The sequence below is a fragment of the Balaenoptera ricei genome, chromosome 6, assembly GCF_028023285.1.
Source record: "Balaenoptera ricei isolate mBalRic1 chromosome 6, mBalRic1.hap2, whole genome shotgun sequence".
Lineage (NCBI taxonomy): Eukaryota > Metazoa > Chordata > Mammalia > Artiodactyla > Balaenopteridae > Balaenoptera > Balaenoptera ricei.
This window is the reverse complement of record NC_082644.1, coordinates 118,695,908-118,717,995: the sequence shown is the minus strand read 5'-3', so window position 1 is coordinate 118,717,995 and position 22,088 is coordinate 118,695,908. Positions and strand designations below refer to the sequence as shown.

The 22,088-nt window shown below is 53.8% G+C and overlaps 1 protein-coding gene across 4 annotated transcripts in view; it reads right to left on the bottom strand.

Annotated features, from left to right (window-relative positions):
* NTNG2 (netrin G2) overlaps positions 1-5,968 on the bottom strand; it is a 73,439-nt gene extending 67,471 nt beyond the window's left edge. For 3 of the 4 annotated variants that reach the window (XM_059926607.1, XM_059926610.1, XM_059926611.1), the window contains exons 1-2: positions 5,829-5,968; positions 1,085-2,144 (exon numbers count right to left, since the gene is read on the bottom strand). In XM_059926607.1, the coding sequence (XP_059782590.1) occupies positions 1,085-1,297 (213 nt within the window). In that variant the 5' untranslated portion in view covers positions 1,298-2,144; positions 5,829-5,968. The remainder of the gene's footprint in view (positions 1-1,084; positions 2,145-5,828) is intronic. The other variant, XM_059926608.1, reaches the window with a different exon arrangement.
* Between the last annotated feature and the right edge of the window lie 16,120 nt (positions 5,969-22,088).

Sequence of the window (22,088 nt, the reverse complement as noted above, 5' to 3'; positions counted from 1 at the left end):
TCATCACTTCCTGGGCTGTGACTTTGGACCTCAGTTTCTCCATCTGTACAATGGGAACGACAATAGCTAACACCTAGGGGCACTTGCTCTGTGCCAGACCCTAGTCTGAGCATTTTAGGGTGCCTTAGCTCACTTACTCCTTACAGCGACTTGAGTGTGTGCTATTAGTGTACACACTTTACAGATAGATGATGGAGCAGTGGCCCAGAGATGCCACTGGTCCAGAGCTCACCCCCTGAAACTCCTACTTTGTACGACACAGAATCAACCCAGCTCAGCTGAGTGGAGGACCCCATGGAATGACTCGTATTGAACTCTTAGCCTCCACACTCAGGGGCTTGCATAAATGATCCCCGCTATTATTATTGTTGTTGTTGTTGTTAATGTTACTTGAGTACTGATGTACTCCGTGGCTCTGAGACTCCATCTTTCACTAACTAGGGACTCAAGTGACAACACCTGAAAGTCTGCCTTCCCCCTGACTTAACCAGCGACTGTGGTCACTGCACATAGGGGTGGAATCAGAAATGGCACCAGCCACACCGCCCGCCCTGCTCTGACCCCTTCTGTCCTCCCTTACGAATCCCCTCTGCACTGCCGTCAAACCTTCCCCTGCAAAGTGCCAGCTCGGTGCTTGGCAAATCTGTTTGCTGGATTGGATTGGGTGGAATAGGAGGTGGCACCACAAAGGGACGAACAGAGGGAGGTCAGAGTGCAACGTTGCGAATAGTACTTTGCTCGCTTGCCCAGATGCTGACTTCCTACGAGAGAGGCGGGGCTTATCTGCAAGGCTGGGGAACCGTGGCTAGTACTGTGGTTTTCCCAAGAGGAGAGGCTCTAGTGATCACCTGGCCAAGAATTTCCCCACCCCAAAGAACGATGTCACGTGACCCCAGCATCCTCAGGGCCGCCTTTGCTTTGGCACATTTCCAAGGTGGGACAGAGACCTGATCCCAAACCTACATGCAGGAAAGTCAAGCTTGCATCTTGGTCCTCCCGCTCTGCTCACCCACCCCAAGGGTCCGGCCCAGACCCCCACCCACCTGGCCTGAGCGAACAGAACGGCGGGGTGGGGCTGACTTACGTGGGAGCAGAATCTCTCAGGGGGGTCTCCGCACGTGATGCCGGAGGGCTCCACCTTCACCTTGACATAGTCCTTCAGGCGCATCACCTTGGGCTGGCAGGCATAGAACTCCCAGGTGGGGCCTTCATCCGTGGTCACCCAGGATTTGCAGATGTCGTAGTCCCCAGAGGCCAGCGGGAGGCAGTGCAGGAAAAGAGCCAGCAGGTGCAGCATGGCGGCGCAGTCCCCAGGCGTGAGGCCCAGAGAGGGACCGGAGAGGTGGCGACTGGGTCAGGAGGGACTCGAAACCTCAGCATGGAAAAGCCACATCTACCAGGCGATGGAGGCCGGATGTCCCAGGGACTCTGCCAGGTTGCAAACAGCGAGGAACTTGTTTTTTCCAAGAGGCCGATATGGAAAACTCAGAGCCAGCGTTTCTCAGACTGCTGATGGGCAGATCGAGAAGTTGCCCACAACTTGGTGTCCCCCTAACCTTGGCATCACACCTCTCCCAGAGGTGAATCTGGTCAAATCAGGCAGACTCTCAAATTGTGACAGTGGATGGAAATGGGATAGGGAGAAAATCCGCAGGGATCTGGCATGAGGCCGGATCAGATTGCTTTTAATTTTTGTCCTTCCAATCAACCCAGGTCTTTAAAGGGCCCTTAATGTGTGATGTGCTCAACACAACTGCAAAACAACCCTCCGGCCTGCGTTGTAAAGATAAAATAAAATCAGGAGGTGTACCTGTTAGCTGCAAACACGTTCCCTCTACGGGATTGGACTTGGCATTTTGGGCCAATAAAAGAGATTTCTTTTCATATGGGCGTAAAGTGACAACAATTGTGCAGCTGGACTGGAGCATAAAAAAAGCGACTGAGGTGTTAACTGGGGAGCAGCTTATTTGGCTCGGCTTTGGTGGGGACAGGCGCTAATGGGAACCAGCTGACCTTGGCTGGTAGCCATCGGCAACTTATTAGGAAGTTTCTGAGACTTCAGCTTCCAAGCCATCCAGGTACCCGGGGTCTGGCTTGTCTTTCATTGCAAGAAGGGAGGAGAGAGAGCTCGTTAGCAACAACACCTGCAACAAATTAAATAGAGAAGGGGGGGGGGGTAAAGATGTATAAGAACAAAAGCTCTCTGGCAAAATGTGCAAAAAAATGAGGCTGCCTTAGCAAAGTGTCCCGAGGAAACTGGGTTATTTTTATTAATATAGGAGATGCACATTTGGAGATGGGGCACATTATTAAAAAGGTGATACGCTTTCTCCTTATTTATGGGGGTGTCGGGGTCGGCAGAAGTGCCCCTGTTTGGGGTCAGTGACTTTCTAAAACAGCCCCAGGAGCCGAGACTGAATGGTGGCTTTATCATGGCTGACAAGTCAAAATGTCAAAACTGCCGAAGGCAGAGATGAGGCTGTAATCACAGGTGCCGATAAGGCTGTGCGGACAGGTTCCGATTAAGAATGGTCCACGCGTGGGCCAACAATTATGAACTGGGTGCCAGTAAATATCTCTCCAAAATTCTGAAATGGTGAATTTAACTTTTAACTGTAAGAAACTAGGGATGTTGAAGACTTTGACGGAAGTGACAATGATTTGTCATGTTAGCTTTTTCCGATCAAGGCCATAATTTTGCAATCATCCCTTAGAGGGTATGTTTATAAACAGGTCACCATTATGATTGTTGCTTTACTATTTTAAGCTACCGGTAATTATTTAAAAGCCCTAAATAGACATAACTAAGATGAATGTTACATTGCGAAAAACACGACTCCAATAGTGTGGGGTGTTTCAGGACACTTGATATATCACCAGGAGAATTTGGTCCCCAGTGTGGGATCCTGGCCAAAAATACTAGCCAATAGGGCAAAGGTTACTGCAATGAGTCACAGCAGAAGCGCGTGTGTTATTAATTCTGGTTATTATGTCTATGATTATTGCATCTAAATTCCCAAACTGCTGACTCTTCAGCCATTGTACCTAGAAGGTCCTGAAGAGTTAACTACCTTTCCATGAACCTCCATTCTCCACCCAGATACAAATGCACTCCTGCCAAAAATGACAAACCGGAGTGGCGGGGGGGGGGGGACATTGTCCAAATGGGGGCTGGCCACTCCGCACCTCCCCAGGAGAAGTCCCCAGCCTCTGCCCCAAAGCTCCAGGCTGGGGACATCATAAATCTGCATTAAGGCAGCCCCTGCCCCTCTCTCTGGCTGAAGGGCTCTTGATGGAGATGAATGGGGAGGATCCGAGGGGGACACATTTTCACATCTCCCCTCTGGCTGTTTAAAGAGAAACAGTGTTACAGAGCCTGCCCAGCCTGAATGTGCTTCTTGCTAGAAAACTCTCAGAAAGAACCCGCCTGGAGACTATTTTTACAACCTGAGAAAATGTAGTAAAAATAAGATAGCGCGGCCGGCAAAGGTTTGGATGCCTCTCTCTGAGCTTCGCGCTGCCCAGAAGACAGCACATTCCTAACTCATTCTTCCAGCCGCGGGCTCCTAACCGTTCACTCCCAGGTAGAGCGCTCCTGATGCGGGACACCAGGGCGCCGGGCCGCGGCTCGCAGGGTGGGCCCGGACGCGGGCTTCCTTCGTCTGCAGGACCAGTGCTGCTCTCGGCCTGGACCGCACTGGATGCAGGCGGGCGTGGGGAGGCAGTGAGGCCCGGAGGCCAGGAGGCCCGCGAGATGGAAGAGGCAGCGCGCCTCGCAAACCTATTAATTGCTTTGCAGTTCTGCAGGCTTAAATGCCATGCATTCCCTGGAAAATGGGGTGGAGGAGCCAACAACATCAAAATCTGCGGGGGGGGGGGGGGCGGGGTGGGTAATAAATGTGTTTACAACTAGTCAATCAATTGGGCGTTGCTGGCATCGTAAGGGAATTGTGAGCTCAGCATGAGAATGTTACAGTCAGTTTTTGCCAAACAGAAAAAAAGGGAGGGGGAGAGATGCAAGAGTCTTCGGAACAGCGAGGAGGAAAGCACGGAGTGAGAAGCCAGTGTGGGAAATTTCAGAGTAAGAGGTTGTATCCCGGTGGATAGTTTTCTCCTTGGAAAATAAATCTTCACCTGATATTATTAAGAAACTGCAGCTCCCAGAAACAAATAGAATCAATGCGCTTTATTTTCTTTTAAGAGTCCTCAGGAGCCGAGGGGGGCTGAAAGCAGGGTATTAAAACCCGAAAATTAGATTTTACCAGGATTTCTGAACTCAGATTTCTCTGTCGTATTGAATTAGCGCCTCTCGAGCTGGCTGGGCTGGAAGCTCCTCCCGGAGTTGCCGGCTGCGCCCTCGCCTCGTGGGAAACTTGCCTTGGTGGACGCGGAGCCCCTGGGGCGGGGGTCCCTGGAGAGGGGGCACTGGGGGCTTCTCCCAGGACCCAGCCCACCCCCAAGTTTCTTCTCCTTTCCCAGCGGGGACAGCCGAGGGGGGTGAGATCTGCCTTCAGGGGAGGGTGCTGGGAGCCAGGAAGGAAAGGGGAGCCCGCTCAGGGTCGCGATCACCTTCCAGCCCCACCCCATCCTCCCAACCCTAACCCCCCCTCACCCCGCGCCGGTCCAGTAGGTGCCCCGCTCAACGCCGCCGCCCGAGTGAGCATTCCATTTCCGGCGGCCCCGGTGCCCCCAGCCCCGGAATGGGAGCCTTCTCGGGCTCCCGGGCGCCCCCCACGCCCTCTCAGCACCCAGATAGCCCCGAAGAGTTGAGCGCAGGGGGGTGGGGCGCGAGGAGGAGGCCTCGGCTGGGCGGCTGGGGCCGGGGGAGTGGGGGGTGTGGAGATGGGGGTCAGCTCCCAGCCTTGGACGCCAAGGGTTCGGAGTCCGTGCTTCGGGTGGGCTGCAAACGGCGGGCATCGCACGGGGATGCGTGCCTGGCAATCCCGCAGTTGCTTTTCGTCTTCCCGAAGTTGAGTGCAAGCCACGGGAGCAATTAATAATCACGCCTTTAAAAAAGGCCCGGCGGGCACCGAGGGTGCACCCACACCTGGCACCGCCTCCCTTACTTAGAAGACGCCCAGCAAAGCGCCGGGGAATTCGTCGCATCCTTTTCCCCAGCGCTGCCGCCCCCAGCCCAGGCGGACAACTTACTCCGGAGCCCGCGGACGCCGCGAGCCCACGGTCCCCTTCCCGCCTTCCCGCGGCCTCTGCTCCCACCATCTGCGTGCCACCCGGCTGGAGGTTCGACTCCACTCTGTCCCCAAGCCGGTCCAGGCACATAACCCTCCCCGTTAGCCCACCCCTCCAGGGCACGGAAAGAAGTTTCTAGCCGCCGCTGGAACACAGAGTTTCTCTGTGCAACTCACACATACCCAGTTTTCAGAGAGGGGAAGGGGATGGGAGGAATTGGGGTGGCGATGAAATTGGGGTAGGGGAATGGCGCGCGAGAAGGGTTAATTTCCTTTTCACAAACACGTCCAGGCATTCTGGTAACACCCATCCCCACCACTCACTCACACAAACGATGGAAAAAGACCCTGGTGGGGAAAAGCCAGCCAGAAAGACAAGCTACTCCTTTAAGATGCTGCTACAAATGCACACTCACACACCCCTCTCCAAGCGACTCGAGTCCTCCGCTAGTAACGGCCGCCACCAAATAACTTTTGCATCCCAGCCCTTGCTGGGCCGCTTTAAGTGGCTCCTGGGCCGCGGGAAAGCCTGCACGGTCACCGAAGCCCTTTAAAAATGAAACCAGCCTGGCAAAGCTGCAGCGTCTCTCCCCCCCGCCGCCCCCCGCTCGCCTCCCGGGCTCTCCCCTCCAGCCTTACCCCGGCTCGGAGCAGCTTCCCGGAGCGGAGACCCGGGAGGCCGAGGACCGCCACCCTCCGGCGCTCCGCCTCCCCCGTCTGGCTGGCGCTGGGTGGGGCGAGGGCCGAGGGCTGCGAGCCGGCGCTCCTTCCCCGCGCTGCTCCCGCTGCCGCCGTGGCCGCCGCCGCCGCGGCCGTCAGATCGGGGCTGGGGAGCCCTCCGGCCGCCGGGGGGGCCGCCCGCAGCCGTCCCGGAGACGCGGGCCGGGGGAGGGGCGGGCCCCAGCCGCCCGCATCGCCCGCCCCGGCCGAGCGAGAGGTCGCCGCTAACAAGTGCAAACTTTTGGGGCCCCCTGGGCGGCTCGGAGGGGACCCGCGCTCGGGCACCCGGCAGCCCCCGGCCCGGGTGGGCTTCGCGGCTGCTCGTCGGGGCGCCGGGGCATCCCCCCGGCGCGGCGCGGGCCAGATGGCGGGGCGTTTCACTGCCCCCCTGCACTCCGCTCCAAGTTAATGCCGAGGCTAAATCCTCTTGCCATCACTCACGATCACCATCGGGGCTTTTATCTCTCGGTCTGATCCGGGCTGCGTAACTTCCTCTGTGTGGCTTTAACACACCATCCCACCACGGAGCAACGGTCTTCTTAAAGGTGCAGGAAGGAAATACTGCGAGACTCGGGGGACGCGCCACGGCCCGGGGAGGGGCTCTGCGAGCAGGGGCGTCCCGGCGGGCCCGCGGCCAGGGTGGCCCCAGCGGGCGGCCGCGGGAGCGAGCCTGCTCTGGGGGGTCGCAGGCTAAACATCTCCTCCCGGCCCGGGGGCCAGCGGGTCCCGGCGCGCAGAGCGCATCCTCAGCCAGCTCGGGTCAGGCGCCGCGGGGCTGCGGCTTCCTTTTCCGAAACCCAGGGGCCTGACCGGGTGCCAGCGCCCATGGGTGTGGGAGCTGCCCCATCGGCACCAGGGAGGGGGCCAAGTGAGTCAGTCCGCCCACCCCCCAACAGCCAAAGGCTCAAGGCTGCAGCTCGGTCTCCCTCTGTGAAGTGCTGCCACCCAGAAGGCCCCAAGCAGTGGGTAAAAGGGTGGGTGGGTGGATTGGGGGAGATGGGGAGGGGGAGCGATCTGAGCGCACAACCAGAGCCTGAATACCAGCTGACACATCGCCGCCTCCACCCTGATGGGCCCTGCTTTTGACGAAGCCAAGCCAGCTCCGGAGGGAGTGCAGAGTAGGGGGGCAGGAGAGGCCTCACTCCCTCGTAAGCCTGGGAGGAGCCCTCGCGAGGACTCCTGCAGAGCCCAGGGCAGAGGCCGGGGAGCTGGCCACACTGGGCAGCCCTGGGCTCTTCAACCCCCCGGGAGGTTTCCTTCCAGGCTGCCTCCCAGGCCTGTGGGGAGAGCCTCCTCCATCTTCCAGGGGAGACCTGTGGTTTTCAGGTGCTCCCGGCTTCCTGGGGGTGGGTTCTCAGTGCAGCGCTCAGGCAGCCAGCACTGTCATTTGGTGCATCAAGAACAAAGAGCCTGAGGACAGGGAGAGAGAGAGAGAGAGAGAGAGAGAGAGAGAGAGAGAGAGAGAGAGAGAGACTGGTCCAAGGTCCAAGGTCACAGAGGGTGTCAGGAATAAGAGCAAGATGTGACCCTGAGTGCCACACCCCTCTGCCACCTCTTACCTCCACCTTAACCCTTCCCTGCTTTTGGCTCCTCCTAAGCTTGCAGAGGGGGCTGTATTGCTGAATAACGTTTAGACTGTTGTCACAGAGCAGGCAGAGGACGCGGAATTAAAGACTGTCATCTGCTTTAATAATAATAATAATTTAACTTTTATTGAATACCTGCTTTATGCCAGGATCCATGCAAACCACTTTATGTGTATTATCCACTGATTCTTCCCAGCAGACCTGTGACTTAACTCCTATTAGTAAAGTCCCAAGTTATAGATGAAGCTTAGAGATGTTAAGTAACTTGCCCAAGGTCACACAGCTGAGGAAGACTCCGGCCTGGGATGCAGGGCTCTTGGGCTTCCAGGTGGTGCCGCCTCCTGACTTGCTGATTAACTTGGGGCACGGCACAGACTGTTTCTGGGCCTCAGTTTCCCCATCTGTGAGATGCGAATGGTGAGTCTTTCCTTCTCCAAAGAGCGGTCACAAAAAGGCCATCAAGTGCCTCCTCCTGCAGTGCTCTCAGACCCCTCCCACTAGAGATCCCCTCTCCTCCAACACATACAAAGCCGTCCAGGAGAGCAGATGCAAGCCAGCCCCTGCTTACCTGCTCCCGGGCCTCAAAGCATCCAGCAGGAGAAAGCTCCTTGGAGGAGAAGAACACATCTCAGCAATTTGACTTTCAAGCATTTGGCCTGCAGGCAGTAGTGAAGGGCACAGTCCACGCAGGCAGGGTGAGTGATGACCTGGGTAGGCCCTCAGCCTGCTGTCACCCCCAGGCAGGGTCATCAATTCCCAGGAAACGCCTTGCTCCTCCATCATCACCGAGACTGGATGCTGTCAGGACAGCCAACAAGACATAGAGGAAGATGCTTCTGATTTGTGGTTCACTTAAACACAGTGGAGGGACCCAGGGCGGCCTATTCCTGTTATTTCCCGGATGGTTTAAGGGACCCATGTGCAAAGCTATATGCCACGGAAACAATGTTTAAACCGCCTCTGCAGCCCTCCTCTCCCCAGCACTTCCTGCCTCTCCAACGAGCTGATGCCGACCGGCATTTTCAGAGACCCACTCCCGAGCCTGTCTTCTGGTCTCCCCACTTCCAGATCCCGGAAGTTATGGAATCGTGGAAAGAGCACTGACCCGAGAGTCAGAATAATGGGCTTTTTGTGGCTCAGCCCCTACCAGCTATGTGGCCTGGGGCCATCACTTCCCCGCTCTTAGCCTCAGTTTCTCCATCTGCATAATGAGGGAAGTTGCCCCAGAAGGTAGTCCCTGCGCGGTGATCCCGAGTTGACAGCAGGCCACAGCAACCTCTGGGAGACAGCATCTCTTTCAAGTGACTAATAAAGTGCTTCTTTTCCAAGATGGGAAACAAATAGGATTCCAGCCATGTAGGGACCAGGTGGTCAAGGGATGTTCGTTTTTAAATTTCATTAAGGTATCTTATGACAAATGACCTTTCCCCAGCAATGAAAAGAAGCTGAGCACCAGGGGCAGGAAAGTGTTAATGAGTCTCCCCCCAAATAACTGCTGGCTCCCCTCTCACAGCAGCGCCTAATGGTCCTCTTCACTGGTGGGATTTTGGCTCCACTGCACAGTTTTAATTCCAATTGTGTATGTGGAATCTACTATCAAAAAAGCAACCGCAGAATAATGCATGTAATTTTGTTCCATCTATGTTTTTTAAACAAAGGGGATATATGCATATAAAGATACATATGTACCTATACATATATATACACATATGTAAAATAAAGATACCACAGTATGAGCAGGGGAAATGGGGGGATGACATGCTTTATTACATATATATTCTTTCTGTGTTGCTTGACTCCTTTACAGTGAGGGAACAGGCATGGATGGGATAGACAAGTAACAGGAAATTATAAAGTCACACTCAAAAACGATCTACCAGCTTTGCAATGAGAGGTTACAGATGAGGTCCAGCCCCTCCGGGGATTTCCGAGAGAAGGCAAATCCTGATGCAGACGGACTAAAAGACAGACAGATAAAATGAGCTCACACCGCTGACCAAAGTCAAGTGTAGGCTCAAAAGGCACCAGCACCGTGTTCTCACCGTTCACCTGATTCACTCCATTCTCAGTTATGCCAGACCAAGATTTTGATTTGTCCCCTTGACCTTGAGCAGTTGCGATGTGCTGGAAGTAGGAGGTGAGACCCTGGGAACTAGCCCAGGACCATCTAGGGGTTTGGGGGCATCCCTGGGCCCCTGACTTCTACGGCCAAGGCAGGGCCAGGAGGAGAGAGACCACAATCCAAGCCCAGGGCATTCCCCCAAGGTGACACCTCCAGGTCGTGGCAGAGGCTGCCAGAAGCACCCCGACTCCTCCCTGCCAGTTCTCTGCTCTAATCTCTAGACCATACTCGCATTAATTATTATTACTGTATTAATCATACATGTGATTAATTCAGTAATGGTGATTCATAATTGATTGCATTTTATATGGTGCCTTTCATCCACACATCTCCCAAGATGTGCACTGCCTACAACAAGAGACTCATAAAGCAAGACGTGTTCTTAGCTCGCCTGCATTTTTTTGGATAAACTTCTCTTTGCAGAGGCAGGAGGTAAGGGTTTTGGGGCAGAATGGGCTCGCCAGCCCCAGCTCCGTGCCCATCTCCCAGCTTAGGCAGTGCCTACCCAGCTGGGGACTCCCGCTTCGTCCTGCCTTGCCTCATGGTGGCCATGCCCTAGGAACCCTGCAGACCCCATTCCCTTGGCAGGTAAGTCTGCCTAGGATCCAGCTGCAAGGCAAGGCCAGCTTGGGCTCTGCGCGGAGCTGGTGCCACACGTGGCACTGGAAAAGGGCTCTAGAGCTTGACTCTTTGGGTGTGGGTCCTACCTCTCCTGTCAATTAGCTGCGTGACCTTGAGTAAGCTACTGCCCCTCTCTGTCTCAGTTTACCTGAATGAAAAATGGGAATAATAAAAGTCTCTCTCTTCCTAGGGTTATTATAAAATTTACATGCAATTATGCACGTACAGCACTTCAAAGCTGGCACATAGTATGTGCTCAATAAATGTGAGCGGTAACTGTGGGTGTCGTAGGTCTGGTTCCAGCAGCAGCTGCTCTGTGACTAGGCTAATCTCTTCTCTTCTCTGGGCCTCAGTTTTCTCAGCTGTAAAAATGGGTGGACCAGTCGACTTCGAGGGTACCTTTCAGATCTTAGATGAGCACGTGTTATAGTGATGGTTGGGATTCAGGGCTTCAGAATCAAGCAGCCCTGGGCTCACACCCCCTCTCACCATTTCCTAGTTTAGTGACCTTGGGCAAAGGACTCACCCAGCCTCAGTTGCCTCCTCTGGAAAATGGGGATCATAATAGCACCCAACGCCTGGGCTTGATGTAAGGGTTTAATGAGCGAATGCTTGAAACCTGTTTGGCTTCTAGAAAGTGCTTAACACAAGGTGGCTCTGGTATTCCACAGCAGGCCTGGTGCACAGCCCTTACTGATGTTCTCGCATTTCTGCCGTGCCACCACCCTGGGGAAGAAGCTTTTATCGGCCCCACTATTCAGATGAGAGCACTGTCCTGGGTGATTCGGTGCGGGATTGGGGCACGGGCAGTATCTGGACACAGACCTCATGGCCACGCTCACTGATGTACGATCTGTGTCCTAAGCTTATCGTTCCAGGATTGTTTTCTTCCCGATGATCCTGGGAGGGACCTGGCATTGCAGACCCCACTTGTCAGCAGAAGACCCAGGGACCCAGAGAGGTTCGGTGGTTTCTCCAGGGCACACAGCAAGCGATCGCCTGGGTGATCAGAACATGCTCCGTCGACTGGGTGGGCGTGGCACTGGGATGCCTACTTTTGCCTGTGGAATCTCCCCTGCCCCATCCTCTCAAGCGAGGCTGGGTGTCCTTCCCTCTCCGCAAGGGACTGTCCCGTTCCGGAGCCCCAGCCAGGTGGGCAGGGAGAGAGCTCAGCCCAGGAGGAAGAGCCCGGCTCCTCCTGGCAAAGCTGCTCAGCTCCTTCAGGAGGGGTGGCTGCCAGAAAGAGAAAGACCCCTCACCAAGTTTCCAGGGGGACCAGCAGACAGGCAGGGCTTCAGCGCAGTGGGTGCCCAGAGTGCCCTCCGCAGGCACTGTCTGCCGGCCCCACGGGCAGAACCAGCTGCTGCTCCCGAGTAGACTCCAGAGTCTCTGGGCTTCCTCAGCCTGGGAGATCAGGGTGCGAAGGAACATCGGCTTCCCTCTCGCAGTGGCGCTGGTCACTCCCCTGACCCTGCCAGCTTAAATCTCAGGGGACATCACCCTGCAGGGCACCTACTGTGCGCCAGCACCCAAGGATGCAAATGGCGACAAAACCACTGGGTCCTGCCTTTGGAGTGTGGCAATTCTAATAGATTATCCATGTCGCAAGTGTCAAGCTGCCTGTGCAGCCCACAGAGGTTTACTAAGCACCTACTACGTGTTAGACACTGTCAGGCGGAGTCAGGGAGGCAGTGGAGTCTGGGGAAGTGTGAGCATTTATGTGTACGTATGTTTGTGTGTGTGTGTCTGCGTACACATGTACATGAGCCCGTGTGTAGGCCCAGTGTAAGTGTGCCAGCCTCGCCGTGTTGCCAAAAAACACTGGACAAACTAAAATAACTGCAGATGCAAGTCCTAATTATCAGGATAGGAGACAAGGAAAGTTCAAACCATGAGCACCAAGAAGAATAAGACCCAGGCTCGTGGGGACCCAGACCTCGACTCCCACCTGCCTGAGTCTCAGTTTCCTCATCCCTCAAGCGGGGATAATGATAGCACCTACCTCCTGGGGTTTGGGGAGGATTCACGGAGAAATGCACGTAAAAATCCTTCAACAATGGCAGATAGTAAGTGTTTGATCAGTGTTGGTTCTGGATGATCTGACTGTCTCCTTTGGGGGAGGCCCTCCTTCCAGCGATGAGGGGGTGTCCAGAGCCCTTTGGGAGCCTGTGGCCCAGCAGAGGACACTGCTCTGTGTCCAAAGAAAATAGGGTTCGTCAAGTCTGGGAAATACATGGGGATACCAGCCCCAGCCCTCCTGCCGTGGATCTCTTCTCACAAATCTGCCCTTGGGCGGTTGCTTCTCCACCCTCATCCCACCCAGCTCTCAGCATGGGGGTGGGAGGCCAGAGAGCTGGGGAGTCAAGGAAGGAGTCTCACCCACCCCTGCAGGATGTGGATCCTTCCCACCCCCAGGTGTGTGGGCAGCTAAGGGGGCTGGGGGATGGGGGGAAGGTGTGCCCTAGCAGGGGGTGGGGGGGCGGAGGGACACACCGTCAGCGGGGATGAAGCAGCCCTCCCACCTCCTGCAGACCCCTCCCACCCCAACTCCTCACCTAGAGGAAAACATTTTTCTTTCTTACCGGGCAGGTGATCTGGGCGCAGCAGATGCAGCCATCCTCTCAGACGTGTGCTGATCGCAAAAACAATTCACCCAGTTATAGAAATACCTGTCCTCTCCCTCCCGCTCCTCCTGGAGAGCTGACAGAGAAGGAGTGGCCTTCTGAGCACCCCAGCCCCACTCAGGTCCCCACCACGTGCCCACTTGCCTAGTCCCCAGCAGTCGATCGCCTGCATGGGCAGGCTGAGAGCAAGAGACCCTGTAACCAAAGGCAGCTGGAAATTCCGAAAGACAACCCACAGTGAGAGGGAGAAACAAATAAACAGAAAGGCATTCCCTCCGACTCCCTCCTTCCTGGTCACACACACACTGACACGAGCCGTGTTGCAGGCAACAGTTCCCTTGTTAAATTGTCCACTGCGAGGAGGCCGCCTTGGCATGCAAACTTCTCTGCCATCAACCCCTGAATTCTAAGAGCCCTGCGACCTTGGCCCCTGGTCTGGGTCCTGCCAAAAGGGGCCGCAGGGGCGCTGCTCTTAACCAGCCACGTCTGGGCGGACTTCCAGGCACTGATGGTGGGAGACAGCATCTCTCTTTCTTAAACCTCTTGGTCAGTCTTTTCTGCCCAAAGGAGGGCGTCAGGATGGGGGCTCTCTAGACAGCTGCGGGCACCCTTGCTCATCAAGTCTGACTCTCGATCTTGGGAACCTGCTTCGACTTCTCACTTAATGGCACTTGGCCTAAGGGATGGAGACAGCTCGCAGCTGACACTGCTCCCTCCCTCCGTTTGCCGGCTGTCACCCATGACCTCTAGGATGATCACACTTTACCCTTGCTGCCCCCATTCCCAGAGGGGCTCCTCAGCTCCGCAGGGCCCTCACGGGCCTTTGTCTTCACGCTGGGATCCTCCGCAGCGCCTCTGCATCTCGGTCCCACCCCTCTCATTTTCCACCGTCGGTCAGAGCGTGCAGGGCTGGGAAGGTTAGCCAGCTGGTCTCCTGACCCACCATCCATCTGATGGTCGGAAGGACATGGCTTCTAGCATCCCAACCCCTGGAAGATGCCCAGAAGTTTTTTTTTTTTCTTTTTAATCTGGAAAAACAAAAGCTCTGTATCAGATTTCCTTTCATCTTGACCCTGCTAATTCCTGAATCCAAATTTGCTCACAGGGCAGTTCTGTGGCTTGTCAAGACTCACCCCTTTCCGGGCCACTGCCCTGCGTCTCAGCAGGGACCCCTCTGCAGAGTTCTGACCACCAAGCGACTTTGGCTGCTGTGGAAGTGTCTACGGGGGGCCTACAAGGTCCCGAGCCAGGCGTCCGTGGGGTGGGTGCTGAGCAAGCAGTGATGCACCCCCCATCACCACCCCAGGCACCGTCCAGACCCCGTGTGAGGGGCTCTGGCTGCATTTGCAGAAAGCCTGGTGTTCACGAGCAGGGTTCAGAGAGAATACCATGGAGATAATAATGGTATCCACCTCGCAGGGCTATTGTGAGGATTTCAGAATGAAGTCACAGGGAGCACTTTTCTACCTGCTGGATGGGATGCTGCCTGATTCATAAATTGTTGGATAAAAGCCTATTAGATCTTCAAATAAGAATTTTTAAAAAAATAATGAAATCGTGGTTGCGGGGAGCTCAGAGGGGTGTGGTGAACCCCGAGTGTGACCAGGCTGCCAGGAATCAGTTGACCCTTGACCCTAGAGGCCCTCCCTTCCCCTAGAGAAGCCCTTCGATCCTCCAGGGACAGGAGGCACTCCCCCTGCCTCAGAGGGGAGATGCCATCTTTGGCTTTGAACTCATGAGACAGCTAAGCTAGGGGGACGCCAGAAGCCAAAGGGAGTATAATTTCAAGTCAAATTGTGTGATGTACCCCCATGCCCCGATCCAGCTGAGTTCGACCTCTGAGGCCAGCTTAAATCACGGTCTACAGCAAAGCTGGAGGCATGACCCCCTGTCTTCCAAGCCCCTCCTCTTTATCCCCCAGGCCCACTGTTGGTCCTTAAGTTACAGCCACTGCTGCTGGCCAGAGTCAGGAGCCTGCTGGGGTTTCTTAAAGAAATCTCCAGTGACTGATAACAGACCATGTGCCAGACCCTGGGGGAGGCGCTCTTATCTGCCTCCACCTTCCATATGGGGAAGTTGAGGCTCAGAGAGGTAAACATCTTGCTCCAATGCTGCACTGGGATTCAAACCCAGACCCGCCTGACCCCACAGCCAGTGCCCTTGACCCCTCAAACAACCTCCCACTGGGGAGATTCTCTCTGCTGTTCTGTCCCCCAGGAACTTTTGGGGACCCTGGCTGAGCCCCGGGTCCCCCTCTCTAGGCCTCAGGATCTTCATTGTCAAGTGAGGGGGTTGAGCTGGTGATTCCCTAGGGTCCTTCCAGCCCTAACATTTTCAGATAAACCGCCGGCCTCCCTACTCAGGAGTCTGAGCTCTCCCACTACAAATGTTTCCCTGAACGATCAACAGGGTGACAAGTCCCTAAGGAGAGGGGAGACACACGTCAGGAGCGGGCTCGTTAGAAGCCTGACATTAACACGCCTCGTGCATGCACAGGTGAGACCCAAGCATGGCCACGGGGGATGCAGAGGTGGCGGCAGGTAAAGGGGCCTGAGATGGCTCCAGAAATGCCTTTATAGCACACGGCGTGGAGGCCTGCTTTTGCAGGTAAAGGGCCAACACGTACTGGGCAACTACTCTGTGCCTGCGGGGTCTTGGGCACAGACAGGAACTCCTTGGCCTGATGTGACGGGACCGTTGCCAGAAAGACCCCTCAGCCTGAGGCATCCCCACGCAGGGCCTGCTGCTGTTCAATTGGGTGCCGATTGTTGAAATATTGAAATGTTTCGTGCATTTACCAGTCCTGAGCCCTGGGGGAACTCCCACCACTCGCTTCCCGGCCCACCCAGGACCCTTCCTTGGAACCCTCTAGACACCCTCCCCCCCCAACGCAGCAGCTACCTGCACTCCTGCACGCACCTGGCACCTGCATTGACTGGCTCACAGCTGGTCTACTATTCTCATTATCACTGGTGATCACACACGTCCCTACATACACACGGAGCCCAGAGTTTGGGGTGCCATGGTTCTCCACAGTCCCCCAGGGTCCTCTAGGGGTGGCAGCCCTCAGGGTCCAGCTCATTGGACTGGCCGCTTTGGGGTCTCCCCACAGCAGGGCAGGAAGGTGACTTCTGGTCCCGTGGATGCCTTGGGGCGCAGCACCCACCCACAGAGTTGCGGTGGCCTCTCAGAGCCTGTGTTTTCCTGTCACCAAAACCTTCTCCCCAGCCAAGCCCACCCACCACTCCGCATTTTAGAACCAGAGAGAACACAGGCTTCTGCTTATAGAGGAGGGAGTGCGCCTCTGGCTACGCTGGCTGCTGTCTCTCAGATGGACTCCAGGAGGGAGAGGTGTCGGGGGGCAGAGACAAGGGGCCAGTTCCAGTGGGCAATGTTGACCATCTGGAGGGCTGTGCTGAGCGAGATCCCAGGGCATCAGGACACAGTGGTGTGATTGATTGGTTATGGCCGCCTGCTGATGGTTTTGTCATGTCTGTCTGGGAGAGGGGTCAGGCAGGGCGGACCTCACGTAGTTCTCCTTTTTCATCTCCTGAGTGTGGGGATGAGCCTTTGTCCGCCCCGTGGAGAGCCCAGAACTGTACCAGACACAAATAGATGCTTGGGAAGTGCTTCTAATTGAGGGCGATTTTAAACATGAACCAAGCAAATTGCATTTATTGAACACGTATTAGGTGCAATTGGACGATAAAGTAGGGAAAGGAACTAGTAGGGATGCTCTGGGAAATTCAGGAGTCAGTTTATTTACCCATCCAGCCATCCATTCATTCACTCCACAGTTATTTACTGAGTGCCTACTGTATGCTGAGCTCTGTATGGGGGCTAGAGATATAGACCAGCATCTGCTCTAGGAAGCTTCCAGCCAGGTATGGGGAGAGACAAGGTGAGGACAGGTGGTGTATGAGCTGCCACGGGCAACAGGGCAGGTAGATACAACTCTGTTGTTCTCATCCCTGGCCGAGTCGCCCTCCAGGGACCAGCCAGGGTTATTAATATCCTGCTGAGTCAGGGGGCTCTTGAGTTTCAGCATCACAAGATGTTAGATGCTCTTGACTCCTGACTGCCCTCTCCCTCTCTCCTCTTTCCCACCTGCCCTTCCTCAAGAAGACTCTACCTGCCTCGGGCTGTCCAGAAGGCAGCAGGTGCTGATGGAAAGAGGTCTGAAAGGGATAAGACCTTGGGAGTGAACAAGTTTAAGTCCCCATTCTGCCATCCATTAGCTTCCCTGTGAGAAACATCACCTCTCTGAGTCCCCTCATCTCTGAACAGGAGAGAAGTATAGCAACTATGCAGCATTGAAAGGGCTGTTATGCCAAGGGCCAACCCCTAGCAGGTGTTAAGAAGTGATGGCTGTTCATCCAAGTACCCGCTGAGACTGTTCTATGTGTATTGTCTGGGGAATGACCTTGGACGTGTTGGGAGGCAGATACAGGACCACGATGGGGGATCCAGGGCCCCGCAGATCCTGCTAGAGCCTGTGCTTCCACTCCTGGGGATCCCTCCCGCACTGTATTGTGATTTCTGGGTTACTGGTCCCCCTCCCCCCACACCCCCACTGGACTACAAGCTCCACTTGGGAACGCTTTCCCGTCCAAGTCAACAGACCTCCCAGTGCCTAGCGCATAGTAGGTGCTCAATAAACGTTTGCTGCCTCAATAGACGAGCAGCAAGTGAGAAGTGTGATGACTCCTGTGCACGCAGGTAAAGCTGAGTAATTCGTGGATTAATAGGATCAGTATAGTTGCTAATTGGAATATTTAAAATGAAAGTTCCTTCTAGTTCTTGCTAGTGCACACACTTGCTTCCTCTCCCTCCCTCTCTCTCCTCTCCCGCACCCCCAGCCCATCTTTCTCCCTCTCTCCCGAATAGAATTGTCTCAACTGTCAGCTCTCGCCGTGTATACGTGTAGACTTGGACGATCACAACTCTGAAAGATCTTCTCAGCATTCAGATAAGAGGTGGAGTGGTCTATGTGTGTATTACTTGGCATCACTACTAATCAAAACAGTGCATCTCCCACCCTGTCTGGAATTCCCACGGCAGATCAAGGGCCGTCAAGAACTCCTGCCACAGAGAAGAGAAAGTGCGGCCGCACTTGGCCCATGTCGGGTAGTCCCACCCCCGTCCCCGCCCCACCGGCCTGGGTTTTCTTCATCCTGTGTTCAGGCCGTCCTCGTGATTTCCTGTGCACGAGAGGAGGAGGAGGAGGAAGAAAGGAAAGCAATCAGAGACCGAGGGCCAGCTGATGCACGGCAGGAGGGATTGACATCACCAAGCAGCATCTAATCTTTGGACTTTGGTGACCCTGCTGGCTCCATGATGACCCAAGAGATATGACCCTCCACTTGACCCTGGCGAGCTTATGTTTTAGTTGGGGAGGTGAAAAAGAACAGTTCAAGGATGGCTCCGATCAGTCAGTGCTTAAGATCTTCCAAGACCTTCAGAAGATGGTTTAATTCCCGACACCTATCGGTCACCCCCAAGCCCCTTTCTTTCCCCTTTTACTCCACACCTGGCTACACTCAGCTTCTCATTGTCTAGAAGATAAGGCTTAAAAATGACACTTAGAGGTTAGCCCGGCTCACCTCCACCATCTCCTCCGTGCCTCAGTCAGTGGGGACCAGGCTGTTTCCCCGACACACCTGGGATGTTCCCTGCCCAGATCTGTCTTCCAGTGGGAACAAAATAGCAGGCACTTAAATGGGTTTGAGCCCAAGCCTGGGCCCTCTGCCTTCCTAGGTGTGCAGCAAGTCCCACGTGACTTCAGAGCCCGGCACCGAGGCTCGGCCTTTGGCCTGGAAACTAATGTCAGCTCCTGACCCGGAGGTCTCTGGACTGCTCCTTTGGGGAGATGGCACCGTGTGGCGATGACACTAAGACACTGCAGGTGACTGGCTTGGAATCCCAGCCCCTACCCTCAGTAGATGCGTGATTTTGGACCTCAGTCTCCTTATCTGCACAATGGGAATAGGAACAGCCCCTCCCACACAGGAATTAGAAAGATTAGAAGTGATCACGCACAAAGCACACCTTAAAACCATACGCATTGTGAGTGCTCAGCAAACACTGGCCATGAATATTATGGTCACGATCTGACTTACGTTGTAGCTGTTTGGACACATGGCCCACGTCCTGGACTAGGGCCGTGAAGCACTTGAAGGCAGAGACCACTTACGACTCATCTGAGTCTTTTATTCCGTCCCCTACCTCCCCACCCTCACAGCCACACCCGCTTTGTCAAGGGAGGGAGGAGAGAGCGGTAATAGAAAGAAAAAGTGATGCTATTACCAGCTCCCATCACCAAGCAGCTGGTTTGTGCCAGGGGCTGTGCTTTATAACCATCACCCTGATACCCACTGCCTTGTGCTGTAACTGTTTGTTCCTCCTTGTTTACAAAGGAGAAAACTGAGGTTCAGAGTAGTTAAGTCACTGGCCCAAGATCACCCAGCTAGTGGGAAGTGGACTCCAGGACAACTGATTCCGAAGGCAGAGCTAGAGGCCACAGTGCACAGCGTGACTGGAGAGGAACGCTCACGTGTATACACACCAAGCCAGACACTACGGAGGTCCCCAGCGTGTCTTTCTCGTTAGAGACCTTAAAACAATTTTTTTATTAAAAAATTTATTTTTTAAATTTTATTGAAGTGTAGCTGATTTACAATGCTGTGTTTATTTCTGCTGTACAGCAAAGTGATTCAGTTATACATATGTATATATTCTTTCTCATATTCTTTTCCATTATGGTTTTTCACAGGATATTGAATATAGTTTCCTGTGCTATACAATAGGATCATCTTGTTTATGCATCCTGTATGTAATAGTTTGCATCTGTTAACCCCATACTCCCAATCCACCCCTCCCCTACCCCCTCCTCCTTGGCAACCACAAGTCTGTTCTCTATGGTAAGAGACTTTTTAAACCAAGTTTTAGCAGGAGCTAAGGGTGGCGGAGGAGCAGTTTGGGGACGGCTGTCCTGCTGAAAAAGGGGAGTCGATGTTTGGCTTGCTGGACCAATCCCGTTCTACTCACTGCTTGGATGCTATTTTCACACAGGGTGGGAAAAATAACCATCTCATCCCCGCCTCCTGTCCCAGAAGGGGTGGCTTGTAAACATATGGAGAGTGGGGAAGATTAAGCCCTGAGAGCCTTGACTCAAACTGTCATTCGTGTGCCAGTTTTCCATGAAGACTGAAATGAAGATCAGCGGTGAAACACACAGAGGGAAATGAAATTTGGATAAAGGGAAAAACAACCCAGAGCGGCTTCTCCTCCTGGTAATTCCTGCTCCCTGGGTATAAGGCTGCATTCCATGGCAACAGCATTCGCACTTCACTGAAAGAAAAGCTCCTACCAGCTGGACCCGTTATTAAAGTGGAGCCCCAGGATTAGCATATTTGTGTGATGACAAAGTGCACCAGCTGAACAGCTTCAGGAGACGCTGGAGCCCCAGGGACAGGAGAGTGAGCAGTCTTGCTTGGCCAGATCCCAGAGCCTCTCTGGCCATTCCACCCAACGCTCTTGAGTGCCCCTGGGCTAGGATGCGGAACAGTGGGAGCCTTTTAGACCTAAGAGCAAGTCGAGCCTAGTGGTTATGGACGGGGCAGTGGGGACACAAAGAACTGAGTTTGAATCCCAGCTCATCTAAGACCTTGCTGTTTGACCCGGAATGAGTCCATTCCCTTCTCTGTGACTCAATTTTCACATCTACAAAATGGGTGTAACAACACATCCCACCAAGGATTCTGTACTGATCCAATGAAGAAACACACGAAAAGCACTTAGCAAGCCATCAATAAAAACCTACTTTCTAGCGAATTCTTCTAGAGAACTATAGTTAACTTTTCAGGAATGGACCTGTTGGGGAAAGCGAGGATTCTTTTAACATTTGATGCTTTGTGAAAAAATTTTGCACTAGCCAGTTGCTAAATAAATTCATAAAGCCATGTGTCTATGTGTGTGTGTGTGATGTGTGTGTCTGTGTGAGAGAGAGTGTGTGTGTGTGTGTGTGTGTGTGTGAGACAGTCATCATGTGGATGAAGGAGAGCAAGCCTGAGCCAGACTGATGGGGTTTGAATCCTGCCTCATTTACTGAGTGACCTTGGACGAGTCACGTCACCTGTGATCTCAGTTTTCTCTCCTCTCTAGAACGGCGATAACACACCTACATCATAGAGTTGTTTAAAATAACACAGGCACATGGGAATTCTCTGGCGGTCCAGTGTTTAGGACCCCACGCTCTCACTGCCGAGGGCCCGGGTTCAATCCCGGGTCGGGGAACAAAAATCCTTCAAGCTGCGTGGTCAAAAAAATAATAATAATTATTATAAAATAAATAGATAAAATGACACGGGCACGTGAAGGACCTAATTAACATTGGTCAGCCTCTTGAAGAACGAAAAAATGGCTACGGCTAAGTGCAAAGTTGGATCATAGAAGAGGAAAAAGACATTAGTGGAAAAACAGGTGAAATCCAAAGTCTGACGTTCAGTTAACAGTGCTGGGCCAGGAGCTTCCCTGGTGGCGCAGTGGTTGAGAATCCGCCTGCCAGCGCAGGGGACACGGGTTCGAGCCCTGGTCCGGGAAGATCCCACATGCCGCAGAGCAACTAAGCCCGTGCACCACAACTACTGAGCCCACGCGCCACAACTACTGAAGCCCATGCACCTAGAGCCCATGCTCTGCAACAAGAGAAGCCACTGCAATGAGAAACCTGCGCACCACAATGAAGAGTAGCCCCTGCTCGCCACAACTAGAGAAAGCCTGCGTGCAGCAGCCGAAAATAAATTAATTTAATTAAATTTTAAAAAATATATTAAAAAAATAGTGCTGTGCCAATGTAAATTTCTTAGTATTGATAAATGTATCTTGTTTATATGAGCTGATAACATGATGGGAAACTAGGTGGAGGTTATAGAGAACGCTCTGTACTATCTTTGCAACTTTTCTGTAAATCTAAATTTTTTCCAAAAATTATATATATATATATATTTTTTTAAGGGCTGAGGAACTGGTCTAAAGGGACCGAAAGATTAGACGGAACAACTTGATGCGGTGCGGATTCTTGGACTGGATCCTGGGTCAAGGGAAAAAATAAAATTGCTGAAAATAACAGTATTGGGAAAATTAGCAAAATGTGCACCTGGGCTGTATATAGGGAAGCAGTATTCTATCGATATTAAATTCCTGTATCTGGTCACCAACCTGAGGC